This window comes from Gavialis gangeticus, unplaced genomic scaffold (genome assembly GCF_001723915.1).
Source record: "Gavialis gangeticus isolate Ggan-Ray unplaced genomic scaffold, GavGan_comp1, whole genome shotgun sequence".
NCBI lineage: Eukaryota > Metazoa > Chordata > Crocodylia > Gavialidae > Gavialis > Gavialis gangeticus.
The window spans coordinates 39825760-39838211 of NW_017728993.1; the positions used below are offsets into that span (position 1 = coordinate 39825760).

The window sequence follows — 12452 nt, forward strand, 5'->3', positions numbered from 1 at the left end:
TAGCTATTAACATGGCACCCAGGATTTTGATAGTATCATTTCTCAATTGTGGAAATACTGTAAGAGTGGAATGTTATGGTTGAGATCTTAAACACAGACAATTCAGGACATTTAAAAATATGGTTCCTGTAAAAATCACTTAGCTACGTGGCCAACCTGTGGCACATGTGCCACAAGTGGCATGGGCAGCCTCTGTGTAGGGCACAGAGATCAGAAAGGGGGCAGGCAGCACAGCAGCAGGTATGGTAGGAAGGAGAAAGCAGGGCAGCGGATTAGACATGGGAAGGGGATCAGTGGCTCTCAGGGAGGGAAGTCTGCCTTTCCAAAAAGTTTAGCCCCCACCACTGTAAAGAATGCGGTGTTCATTTTAATGCATTTATATTTTCATTTGTTTAAACTGCTACTGTGTTCTAAGTGTGCATTTCTGATGTTATTTTGCAGTTTCCACTGAGAATTACACCACAAGCTGCCATTGGGGAATGCTAGTAGCACTATTCCATTGACATAAGTAAAACTAAGAGGTTAATACCACTTCTTGCAGTGGATACTAATAATATTTTCAGCTTTAGACAACACAAATATGTATACAAGATTATATGCAAGGAAGTATTCACTACTAAGGCTTTAAATGTTAGGATAGCCAAATCTGAAATAGAACTTGAGTTGCTAATGTGGCCAAGACATAAAGGAGAAGGGACTAAAAAGAGGTTTAGTTTGGACAGGGATAAACACAGGGTAGAATGTTTTGGAATCATTTGTCTGAGAAGAAGTAGTGGATTTATCTCGGGGGAGGGGGGGCAAATGGAAATTATTATTAGCAACCAGTGGCAACACTCAAGGGGGTGCACATGCACTCCTTGAGAGTGCTGGTGCACCCCATCAGCCAGTGTTCCCGGGTGGGGGGGGGAGGCAGGTGAGAGCACTGGTGCCCCCCCCCCCCGACCACCAGAAGTGGTCCCTCCATGGCCGATCCCACTGACCCAGAAGTGGCAGTGGCATGCTGCTGCCAGTTGTGGGTCAGCAGGATCAGCTGCCACAGGGGAACCCCTCCCCATTGGCAGAATCGGCCATGGGGGACCCCCCCACCCTGGCCTGCAGGATTGGCCACGGGGGGGCCCCCTGGTCTCTGTCCAGCCGGGAGGCAAGTGCCCCCCCCAACTCAGGTGGTACCAATCACTCATGTTAGCAACTGAAGGGGTGAAAATCTGAGACAGAGGACCATCCAGAATAATCTTGAGGGTAGAGTTGATATAAGTATAAAAGGGAAGAATTTTCTGTAGACCAGGCAGATGCTATGGCACTCATTTTCCTTTATGCACCATTTTTGGCACTTAGGTACAATTTCAGATTCTGCACTTCGACTAAACAGATTCACCCTACATAGCTGTGCATTTGCTTGCCAAAAATAAAATGGTGGTGATAGAGTTATCTCCCTATTTTAGTCCAATAGTTTAGTGGTTAGAGTACCACCCAAGAAGTAGGAAATCTATATTCTAAGCTGCTGTCACTCAGAGAGGGGTTGAATCTTCATCTGCTGCTTCTCAGTATAGTGTTGTAACCACCAGAGCACAGTTTAGGCATTACTCTAGTCCCCTTGTCAACCCTGCTTTTGAAGCTGAACCACTGTGCCTTGTATTTAATATTCATTGGATAAAATGAACCGTGGGAAACCTTCTGCCAAATTGGTAACAAGCAACTAGGCTAGAACTCATGGGCACCTTCCATCTACAGCAACTTCATCCCACAATGCTGCATAACCTTTGGTTGTTTTCTCCTGAATTCTTGTGGGGCCCTGGCAAGTGGCTGCAGGCCAGGCAGCCACTTGCTGTGGTAGAGGCACACAAGCAGTAGAAGGCCAGGCAGCTGAAGGGCAACTAACTGCTGTGTTGCACAGCTTTCACTCACCTGCTTGCTGCCAAGGGTCATTTTCACAGGGGCCCCCAATTTCACAGTAGGCCACGCTCACAGCTGGCCACACCCCAATTTCTGGTAGCCCAGATGGAGCAGCTCTGCAAGCCAGATCAGGTGTGCAGGCCATGTGTTTGACACCCTTGGATTAAGCAGACAATTTCAAATAAAAGACTTAAGAGGGGTCTGGTCAATGCTCACCTGTGGCTTGGTGATTACAGCACTATTCTCACTGGAGATAAGTCCTTAAAACAAAGGTCTACCTCACTTCTGGTGAAGTGCCCTTACCCCCAGCTTACTGGACTCTAATATGAGAAGGTGGTCCTTTTCTTCCTTCCTCTCCTACTACTAGACCAGCTACAATTTCAGGTCCTAAGAAGCCTTAGACATATAAATACGACTCTACTGAATAGACTTAGTTGTCATTTGGACAGTTCCACATGGAAAGCATACCTTGAAGAGAAACACAAACTATAAGTACGAGCCAAAAATGGCCCTGCAACTACATCTGAAACAGAAATGAGTCCACAGCTAAGCAATGAGTTTACACTGCAATGCAACAGCCAACTATTTTACTCACTTCCCCAAGTAAGCAAGCCAGATCATAGCTCAGTTATTATACTGGATGTCAATCACCAGGAAGTGATTCAACTCAGGAAGTGGCAAAAATGTGGGAATAGAGCAGTTTTATTCCTTTAATAAAAGATTTGGTGTTTCCTAAATTATGATGCTGAGATTAGACAGCCATAATCACTACTTTTATAACAATATGCAACACAATTAAACATTTCTAGATTAGTTCATTTTTCTTATATGCTTTGTTTCATTTAAATGACACTGGTTTTACTATTAATTAAAAATTGGTAACTGTTGTTTTTAAATCCTAATCTTACCAATTAACCTACCATAGTCAGAACTGATTACATTTATGCTAAGTTCCTCTGATTTGAGAGCTCTTTTCACTTCAATTTTTTTAGTCCAATTTCCAGTTTTCAGCAAAGCCAAATCCCTGTAACAATATTTGTAAACGGATATTAAGCATACACAATGGAATATATAGAGGTAGCTGTTTGTATACGGATATTAAGCATACACAATGGAATATACAGAGGTAACCATTTTATTAAAATAATTACAGTTGTGATAGTAGTAGTGTGGCATTGAAAGAGACTGTAGACCAGTCTTGATTCTGTTGGTGATATTCAGAATGATATAATATATAAAAGAGAACTTCTAACCTGCATATTGGATTATCATTTAGTAACTAAATGACACTATGGATGAGGCTCACGTGACATCACTGAAGTGGCTGCATGAAGCTAGACCTCCCAGGGGCAGAGACAGCACAGTCCATTGGTGATCCCCGACCTTCTTGACTCCCCAGAAGTATTTACCCTATTTATATAATGCATACCACACACATAAGGGGGGTGGGGGGCAATTTGAAAAGTTACTTTCCAAGAAACAACTTGCTGGAAGATCATACAGAACAGCTTACAGGGGCTGCAGAGTAAAAGATGGCTGCTGCAAGGGGAGAAAGAAAAGGTAGAACAGAGAAGGAGAAAGACAAATATGCCCTTTGACGAGAGAGGACTTTGATGAGTTAATCTCAGAAATCAGAGCTTTAAAATATTTTATGGAGGCACAGTCTGAGAAAATCAAAGCTGAAATAAAACAAATCAGAGGCTGGGTTGCAGAATTGGAGATAAAGGTGGAAGGCAACCTGCAATTAGCTATACATCTGAAAAATAAAATTAAGATGTGTGAAAACAAAGAAAAGGAGCTTGCAGGGGAAAAAAAATAGATTATAGTAAATGAGAGAAGAAATAATATAAAAAATAAAAGGAATCCCAGAAGGTATTCAGAAGGGAGATTCAGCTGAATATTTAAAGCAGTTATTCTACTTCTTCCTACAGCTGAAAAAAAAACAACAACACACCAGTCCTGGTAGAGAGAGCACACAGAGCTCACTGCACTCCCAATTCAAACAAACCAACAGACATGGTAAATTTGTGCTCTGTTGTGAACAAGAGGAGCAATTCTGAAGGTTAGAGGTCCTACTCTATGAGGATATAAAATGCAAGTGTTTCAAGACTTGTCACAGGCAACATTAAGGAGAATGAAAGAAATGAAGATGCAGACAGAAGTGACAACTTTCGTGCAATCTGGACCCTGAAAGTGCTCTACAGCTGTGACCAAACACAAGTGCATGGCTTCAGAGGGCTTTATAAGGGGCTAATCCCACAACAATCTGAACCAAAATGGAGCGCCTTCAGTAACTCATGTCTGTATGCACCGTGAGCAGGGCTGGGCTGATGCAGCTCGGCCCTACTCCCAGTGCTGTCTTCAGAATGGGAGAGAGAGAAGGGAGTGGCAGGAGTTAGGTCTGAGGTTTTTTCAGATGGTGCTGGATGGTGGGGTGGGTGGATTAAAGCCCCTCCCCACTGAGGTTGGGGGGCTCTAATCCACCCACCCCACCTACCAGCACCAGCTAGGCAACCCCAGAACTAATCCCCCTCTCCCCCATTCTGAAAAAAGTGCCAGGGCAAATTCTTTTGCTGTTTTCAGTGCCAGGGCTGGGAGAGGGGAGAGGTGTTGCTAGAGAAGTGCTATGAGTTACAATGAGGAGCTGCTCTTCTGTCTGTGCCTTGAATGAAAGTATATGACCTCTCAGAGAAGCAAATACAAGATATAGATAGGGTTTTCCTTTTAGACTTATCTTTACACATACACAACAGCAGTATATTATAAAGGAGGATAAATAAGGTCTTAAGATCCCTGAGTAGCTAACCTTAATTAGCTACTCAGGGATCTCCTAGGAAGGGAGCACCCTGGAATCTTATACAGACAGCAAAAGAAAAGCAACACCATAATACAGAATGGCAAACTCTTAAGCCCAGGAGAATGAAGGTATCTAAGTACAAGGACAAAAAAGACTTAGAGAAGTCACAAAACTAGAGGCATTCAAGAAGATTTGAGTGGGACTGAATAATACGAGAGAGAAAAAAAATTAAACATGGAAGGGAGAATACCATAGGGGGGAAACATAAAATAGCAATGTTTGGAACCACAATAGTTAGGAAAATGAGGAAGTAAAGACACATTCTAGGGTTAAAAGCAAAGAGTAAGGGAGGATATTAAATGAATGATGGAGAGGTGTATTAAATATAGTGTAACATGGGAAAAGACTGGTGGAAGGCCTGAAATTTTCTGATACTCCCTTGAGAAAACAGTATCTGATGAACTATGATATAATGCCATGATTCCTCTTGGGTGGGGGTCAGGAACCTCCCAAATAGAAGTTCACTACTCAGGACTGGAGGAGTTAAATATTCTTCTTTATGCGAGGCTTAGGGTGAATCTCCACATTTTAGGAAAGGGGTAAAGAACAAAGAAATAAGGATCCTTTGGGGATCCAGAAGGCATGGGAATTGGACTGGATAAATAATGAGGGCGCGGAGAACAGGGGAGGAAGGGGCTAAAGGGCAAAAGACATAAAAATAAGGATTGTTTGGGGATCCAAAATTGGACTGGGTAAATTATGAGGGAAAGGACCAGGGGTTTAGTAACTAAAGATATTTTTAGGGAAATATGTATAAAAGAATACACAGGAAAACAATACTGCAGGTATTTAAGTAGACCAAATATAATCTAGATATGTTTTATTTTTTATATTATAAGGAGGTGAAGGCAGTTGCACCCAACATAATATTTGAATATTATTTAACAGCCAGCAAGCCAGTGTTCTTATTTAGATTGACTATTAATAACTGTTGTATTTGCATGTATAAACATTACATTGATAGTACAAATTTTAATGTATAAGAACTGTAATATATTTCTTTTGTTGATAAGTAATAACTCTAATCTCATGCAATTCCTGTATATTACTCCTGTGTTAGGATTTTGTTTCTATATTTATTTGTTTGTTTTTTTAAAAAACACTGTGGACACACTTTTTACCACTTCGTTTTAGTACAAATAGCTGCATGAAGCACAGAGCAAAACAGAACTGATTTTCTTTATGGATGTTATAAATATTATATTATGAAAGTTTTAAGCAACCTGACTTACATAATTTTTTGTTTAAAAATGACTTCATTATCAGCACTTCCTATTATCAAGGTTACATAATGGAAATCTGGTGCTGTTCTCCTTGTCTGCAGTTGTTTGAAGTTTGTTAATATGACAGTCACTAAGATTTCAGCCACTGTATCACTGTATTTTGAAACCTAGAAAAATATATAAGATATAACCAGTAAAAATATTAAATAACCCACTTCATACATCTGTATACAATAGGAGGTCTGTTCAAAAAGTACTGAGACTGATGCTGTAGGAAACAAAATATTTTATTTACAGGGGCTTCGGCTTAATCTCCTTTGAAATATGCTCCTTCTGCTGCCACACACTTCTCCCAGTGTTTCTGCCATTGTTGGAAGCAGCTCTGATAAGCAATTTGTGGAATCACTAAAAGCTGCTCAGTCACATTTTGTTTTATAGTTTCCACATCACATTTTCTTCCTTTTAAGGTTTTCTTTAGTTGAGGGAAGAGAAAAAAGTTACATGGGGCCATATCAGGTGAGTATGGAGGCTGCAGCACTTGTGAAGCAATTTTTAGTCAAATTTTAGCCAAGCATCGTATCCCACAAGCTGTGCTCAGTGGGCAGGCACGTTGTTGTGGTGAAGTACCTGAGTCAGACACCCACTTTTCTGGTTATTTCTCTAGTCATTTCATTCCAAAACTGCCGGATAGAATTGAATTACATGAACCAACAGAAATTCTAAATTCTTCTGCTATCTCTTGGGCAGTCCATCACCTATCATTTTGATCCAAACTGTGAACTGCTGCCACATTTTCATCATTTCATGATGTTGAAGGGTGTCCCAGAACACTCATCATTTTCGACCGATGATCATCCTTCATTAAACTGACTATACCATTCAAAAACTCTTGCATGGCTCATAGTGTCATCACCAAATGCTAGTTTAAGGAATTCAAATTTTTCACTTGCCATTTCCCTAGTTTTCATGCAAAATTTAATGCATGCGCGTTGTTCTGGACACTCTGACATAATGAAAGGGGACATGAGACACAAACGATCATACTTCAACTGTTGGCCACAGAAAACTGGGGAAACACCATGAACTGCGAGCCTGCCCAGAGGAGTCCCATCATGCCCAGACATGTTCAGCAAAGGCACACACCCCCACCCAATACTTTGCATCACAAATACACATTCAGTCTCGATACTTTTTGAACAGATCTTGTATACATACACACATGCTTAATTTGGACAGGTGCAGTTTCAATTGAGCAAATAGCTGTTTTGCCTCTATAATCTATGGTGTATTTGTTAAGTTTCACTGAATGTTCAGAATTTAAGATCATCTTTGACCAGAGGTGTAGAGTAACACAGCACAGAAAAAACTTTGTCTACTGTAAGGGGAGAATGGAAATCTGATTCTACAAGGGATGCACAGCAAGGAAGCTATAGAGACTTCATGATTCATTTTTAAAAGGAAAACTTTTAACAACTCAGGCAGCTCTTTGTGAAACATTTATCACTATTAAATCTGCCTTCTGAAAAACACATTTAGAGTCACTAACAAGTTATTTAAGGACTTGTGCCAATCTACAAAATAAAAGACTAAAATTGATCATTATTACAATAATAGTCATAACACTTCAAACTTATTTGGAAGCTTTTACTTCAAAGTACTTTCCAAATGTAACTAATTTTCACAAGAATTCTGAAAGTCAGTGAAGCTTTGTTGTCCACAGTTTGCAGATGAAAAAAATCAAAGCAGAATGACTACAGGATTTGTCCAAGGGCAGAGTGAGTGAGCATCAGAACATGTTTCCCATGCTTGCAGTCAAATCACTAGAACATGCCTCTCCTTTGACGTGCACAGTATCAATTAGCTGCGTGTTACTAATCTATTTTTTTCTTTAGGTTTGATACACAAAAGTATAAAAGTTGCTAAATAAGTTCTCACTGAACTTGTTTTGCCCATAGCTTTTGTAATTAAGATGGAAGGTCTCAGCCTTAGAGATGTCTACACAGCAAGCTAACTGAACCAGACAGAAGAACCCTCAAATATACCATGCTATACTGTGTAAGCTATGTTTGCACAGTGCTGCAGATGGGATAATTAGCATTGCTGAATGTCAGTGCCAACTAGTCTACCCTTGTGCTACTTGGTCCACCCCCAGTACCACGTAAACACAGCAACAGTTTCCAGTTCAGGAGGCACATTATGCAGAGCAGTGTAATGTATCTGAAGGCACCACTACCTGGCATGGTAAGAAAGGATTTTCTTTACATATTCACAGTTACAGGTAGTGTTATCAACTTTTGTGTTTTTAATATAAAAGCCTGCCAGTGAGCAGAAGCAGTCAGAAAAGAAAAGAGCAGATGTACTGTGGAGAACAACTGATTCAGGATATCCTTCCTTTATGTCTTTTACACTAAAATTTTCTGAAGTGTGGATGCCAAGGAGTAGCTGGGGCCACAGAAGACTCCCACTTTCAGAAGACTGAATAAGTGTTTATCAGTTAATGAAGTAATATTTTATTGAAATGATTCATTTTTACCATGCTAACATAAATACAAAGCAAAGCAAACATAAATGCATTATCCAATAAATTTAAGAGAAGCAATTACCTGCTCAATATCAAGTGCATATTTTGGAAGGTGTATCACAGACTCTTTTATTTGGTTTCCAAAAGGAGGGTGTCTGTTTAAGATCTGTAAATATTTAGTTTATATAATTTATAATAGTACAGAAATCAGCAAAGTGAATTTTGAATTAAGATTTCTAATAAGAGAATGCAAATGAACAGTTACCAACAGCTCTTGATCACTTGCAACTACCTTGACGGCTCACTTGCAACTACCTTGACATCAAGGAAGTTATAAGTGTTCAATATCTTTTAAAGATTTGGCCTATGATCTGCAAATACTATAGCTAAACTTAAAACATGTTATTTTTCAAGACAATATAATACCTTTAAATGCTGTATTCCGAGGCAGTTACTACTTCAAGTTACCAGGAAAGATTTGACATGAAGAAAATACCAGTTGCTCAATACTATACAAAACCTGATGAGCCACTAGCAGATTAGTCTCTCAAAAAATACCTTTGACCTCAATCCTCAACACAAAGAATCTGGAACTTATTATACTCCTTACGTCTTCCCTCCCCACCCCACCCCCAAAAGAAGAAACTGTTAATAAAGACTGCCCCATTAAACAGATCAGACCACAGACAACTGTATCTGATAAATCAAACTGATCAGAGTAAGAATAAAACCCCACAAATCAGGAATAAGGTCAGTTTGAAAGAAAAAATTCATAGTATGATGGTGTTTTAGAAATAATGGCAAAATAGCTGCCTATGATGTTTGTCTGGAGCAAAGCAGATGTCACGGGGCTGGGTCCTAGGAGCGGCCGTGATGTCTCCTAGTGCCCCCCAAGTTGGTGTCAATGCACCCTCACCATCTCGCCTGCCACATCTTTGAAGTTATTAGTGTTAAGGGAGGCTGCCTTTTCGTCCTCTTTGACACAGCACCCCTGATGTATCCAAGTCTGTGCTCCATCTTAGATGACTCCATGCACTAAAGCCTTAGGGGTTACGCATGGCTCCAACCACCCCTGTACCACGCCCCAAGCCTCGCAGATGTATCGGATGTTGCTTGGTCAATCCTATCTGCGCCCTCTGGCTCCTCTCGTAATTGCCCGCACCCTCACGGGTTCCCTGGGCTCGTCTCAATTGCCCATACCCTCCCGCGGATGCTCCCTGGCCTCTCTCGCGGCCGTGCCCACACTGCGGCCTCTCACAATTAGGGCTCAGGTGGCCGTAGCTGTGCCTGGCCCTCAAATCCCCTCCTTGAGTCTTAAGCGAGCGCCCTCGGGGGCTTCTCACCTGCGCCCGCTCTGGGGGCTTCTCACAACTGGGGCTCAGGTGGCCATAGCTGTGCCTGGCCCCTAAATCCCCTCCTCGGGTCTTAAGTTCCTGTAGGGCTCAGGCAGCCTCGACCTTACCTGGCCCCCAATCCTCTGCGCCCTCTCTCAGGGCTGGGGTCAGTGCACCCCTGAACGTTGTGCCCTCTCAGGCACCGGGGTCCCCACACTACTGTGGAGCCCCTGTGAGGCCTCCTCCAACCCCTATTAGCCTTACCTGGTCCTCTGGTCTTATAAAACTACGAACAGAAACTCAGGCTCCTGGGCTACAAACGTAAACTCTAAGCCAACTGGCTAACCATCACTCAATTCCCTACCAGGGCTTCCTCCACCCGGTATCCTCAAGCAGAAGCTGCTCAGGCCATCAGGCTTCTCTACTCTGCTTACTCCATCAGAGCTCCTTCTTCCTCAGCTGCTAGTGGGGAACTGCCTTCCTGGCCTCAGCCTGGATCACCTTTATATAGGTCAGGCCCTGCCCCCTTCCAGTCAGCTGACAAACTGCAGTTGCCCCGGCAACCAGCACCTGTACCTCTTTGTAGGAGCAGGGTAGTGAAGTGCCCTGTGACACACCTCCCCCCTTAAGTTCAAGACTCACTAGGAGCAGGGTACTGAAGTGCCCTGCGACACTAGAAAACAGTATAGCAGCAGAGAACACTTATGGCAGCATTGCTGAGTGCACCCAGCCCTTCTGACTAAGTAGGAAAGTGATGTGGTCCCAATAAATGGTCATTGCACACACAGAATGGTTTTATTTTGAAATTGCTGCTAGTTTTTGAAATGCACTTATACAGGCAACCCCCACTTAACACTGTTTCACTTAGCACTATTTCACTATAACACTCATTTTAAATTGATACCTGATTTCACTTAGTGCTCAGTGAGTTTCATTATAAACACTCATGGTCACCATCTTGGGTCATTAAAAATAACTGCAGTCATCATCTGGGGTCATCAAATACTTTTGGTTTTGCTTAACACTCGTGTCGCTTAACAGAACCAATTAAGAGCACTAAGCGGGGGTTGCCTGTATATGTACTGAAGTGTAATCATAACTTGAGTCCTATATAAGTCTATCTTCTACGGACACTCTGCAGGGCATTTGTATAAGGCTGAATTTTTGGAATATTTCAGACAAAACTGTTTAGCTCTTTTTAAGAAAAGGACAGAGAAAAATGCATCATCATCATGTTATTTTTTTCTTCCCACTTCTTAATTCAGTGCACAAGAGGCAACTAAATCAGGATTATGTAGTGAAGGAGACTTATCTGCAGGAGCTTTGCTTTATTTATGTAGAAGATGGAAGATGTGTACTAAGAGGCAGGAGTCTGCAGAAAGAGAAAAAACAGACTGATGGCTGAGATAGAATCCCAGGGCCTTTGCACACGCCATATTTTTTGCCCTCTCTTGCGCTGCAGCTGCATGCCTGTTTGCACGAGTGGGATTTCTGGATGTTTTACAAGTCTTTCTGGTGCATTAAACTACAACTCCTCAGACGTAGTTTAGTTTGGCTTGCCAGGAATTAAAGTGTCATGTCCAGGGATTCGTTGTATGCAAACACAAAGGCACTCGAAGACATGTAAATGACCCTCTTTTTCCACCAGATGGCTCTGCAGCTTTTTTGTAATTCACCCCTTTTGTCCACCAGATGCCGCTTTGATTTGCAGACTGGAGACAAAAGAGGACACCTATAATTTGCTTGTATTTTTGTGTAATTATTTTCAGATACCAGGTAAGCAGCTCAGCCTGACATGAATCAATCTTCTGCTCACCTACCTGTGAGACACCCATGCCTTCCCATTCCCCTGCCCCAAACCTGTAATCATATCTAAATGGACAGAGCCTTTTGCTCATATGAACTCTAGAGTAATATAGCAGGATTCTTACACAATACAACTGCAAGCTCAGGACTTATCTACTGATTTAGTTCCTACTGGCTAACCCAAGAAGGGTGAGAAATGGAGCAGCTGTAGTTAAATTAATTAATTCTGTATATAAAGAACTGGTTCAAAAACAGCCAGATTAATGATTACAAATGTGTTTAAATTAGAAATTAGAAAACATTTAAGTCACCACGCTGACCTGCAGTTTTTGACCAGAATTACTGTTTCTACCAGATTTTCCCATTTCAGGTGCATCTGTGAACAATGTTCCTTTAAAGGGGTTGTGCCACAAGACATGAGGTTCCAGCCTGGAACATGAGGACATGAAGTTTCACACTTATCCCTCCCTTCCCTACTCCCTCCTATCTCTACTCACTGTCTTTCACACTTCCACCTATTTACATTTTTACAGGTTCTTTTCTATCATCTCAGAACAGCAGCAGTCTTGAAGATGGTAATATGTCTGAAAGCTTGCAAAGAATTTTTTTCCAACTATTTAGTTGGTTTAATAGAAGATATCACATCTACCCAAAAGAACCTTGCCTGCCTATGTCTTTGTCACAAGACTCATGCACTGAGTCTGTTATGATAAAGGTTATAATGTAGAGTTGTTCCCTACGTGTGTATGTGTGCAACCTGCATGGGCAGCAGGCCGGGGGTGGGGGCAGGGGCTGTGGGCTGGGGCACTGGCCGGGCT

At 41.8% G+C, this 12452-nt stretch overlaps 1 protein-coding gene across 3 annotated transcripts in view; it reads right to left on the bottom strand.

The window, feature by feature from the left end:
- HFM1 (HFM1, ATP dependent DNA helicase homolog) overlaps window positions 1-12452 on the bottom strand; it is an 89277-nt gene that overhangs the window by 36894 nt on the left and 39931 nt on the right. For 2 of the 3 annotated variants that reach the window (XM_019501591.1, XM_019501590.1), the window contains 3 exons: window positions 8577-8660; window positions 5983-6140; window positions 2814-2917 (listed from right to left, as the gene is read on the bottom strand). The exons of the other annotated variant lie outside the window; for it this stretch is intronic. In XM_019501591.1, the coding sequence (XP_019357136.1) occupies window positions 2814-2917; window positions 5983-6140; window positions 8577-8660 (346 nt within the window). The remainder of the gene's footprint in view (window positions 1-2813; window positions 2918-5982; window positions 6141-8576; window positions 8661-12452) is intronic. 3 annotated transcript variants of the gene reach the window in all.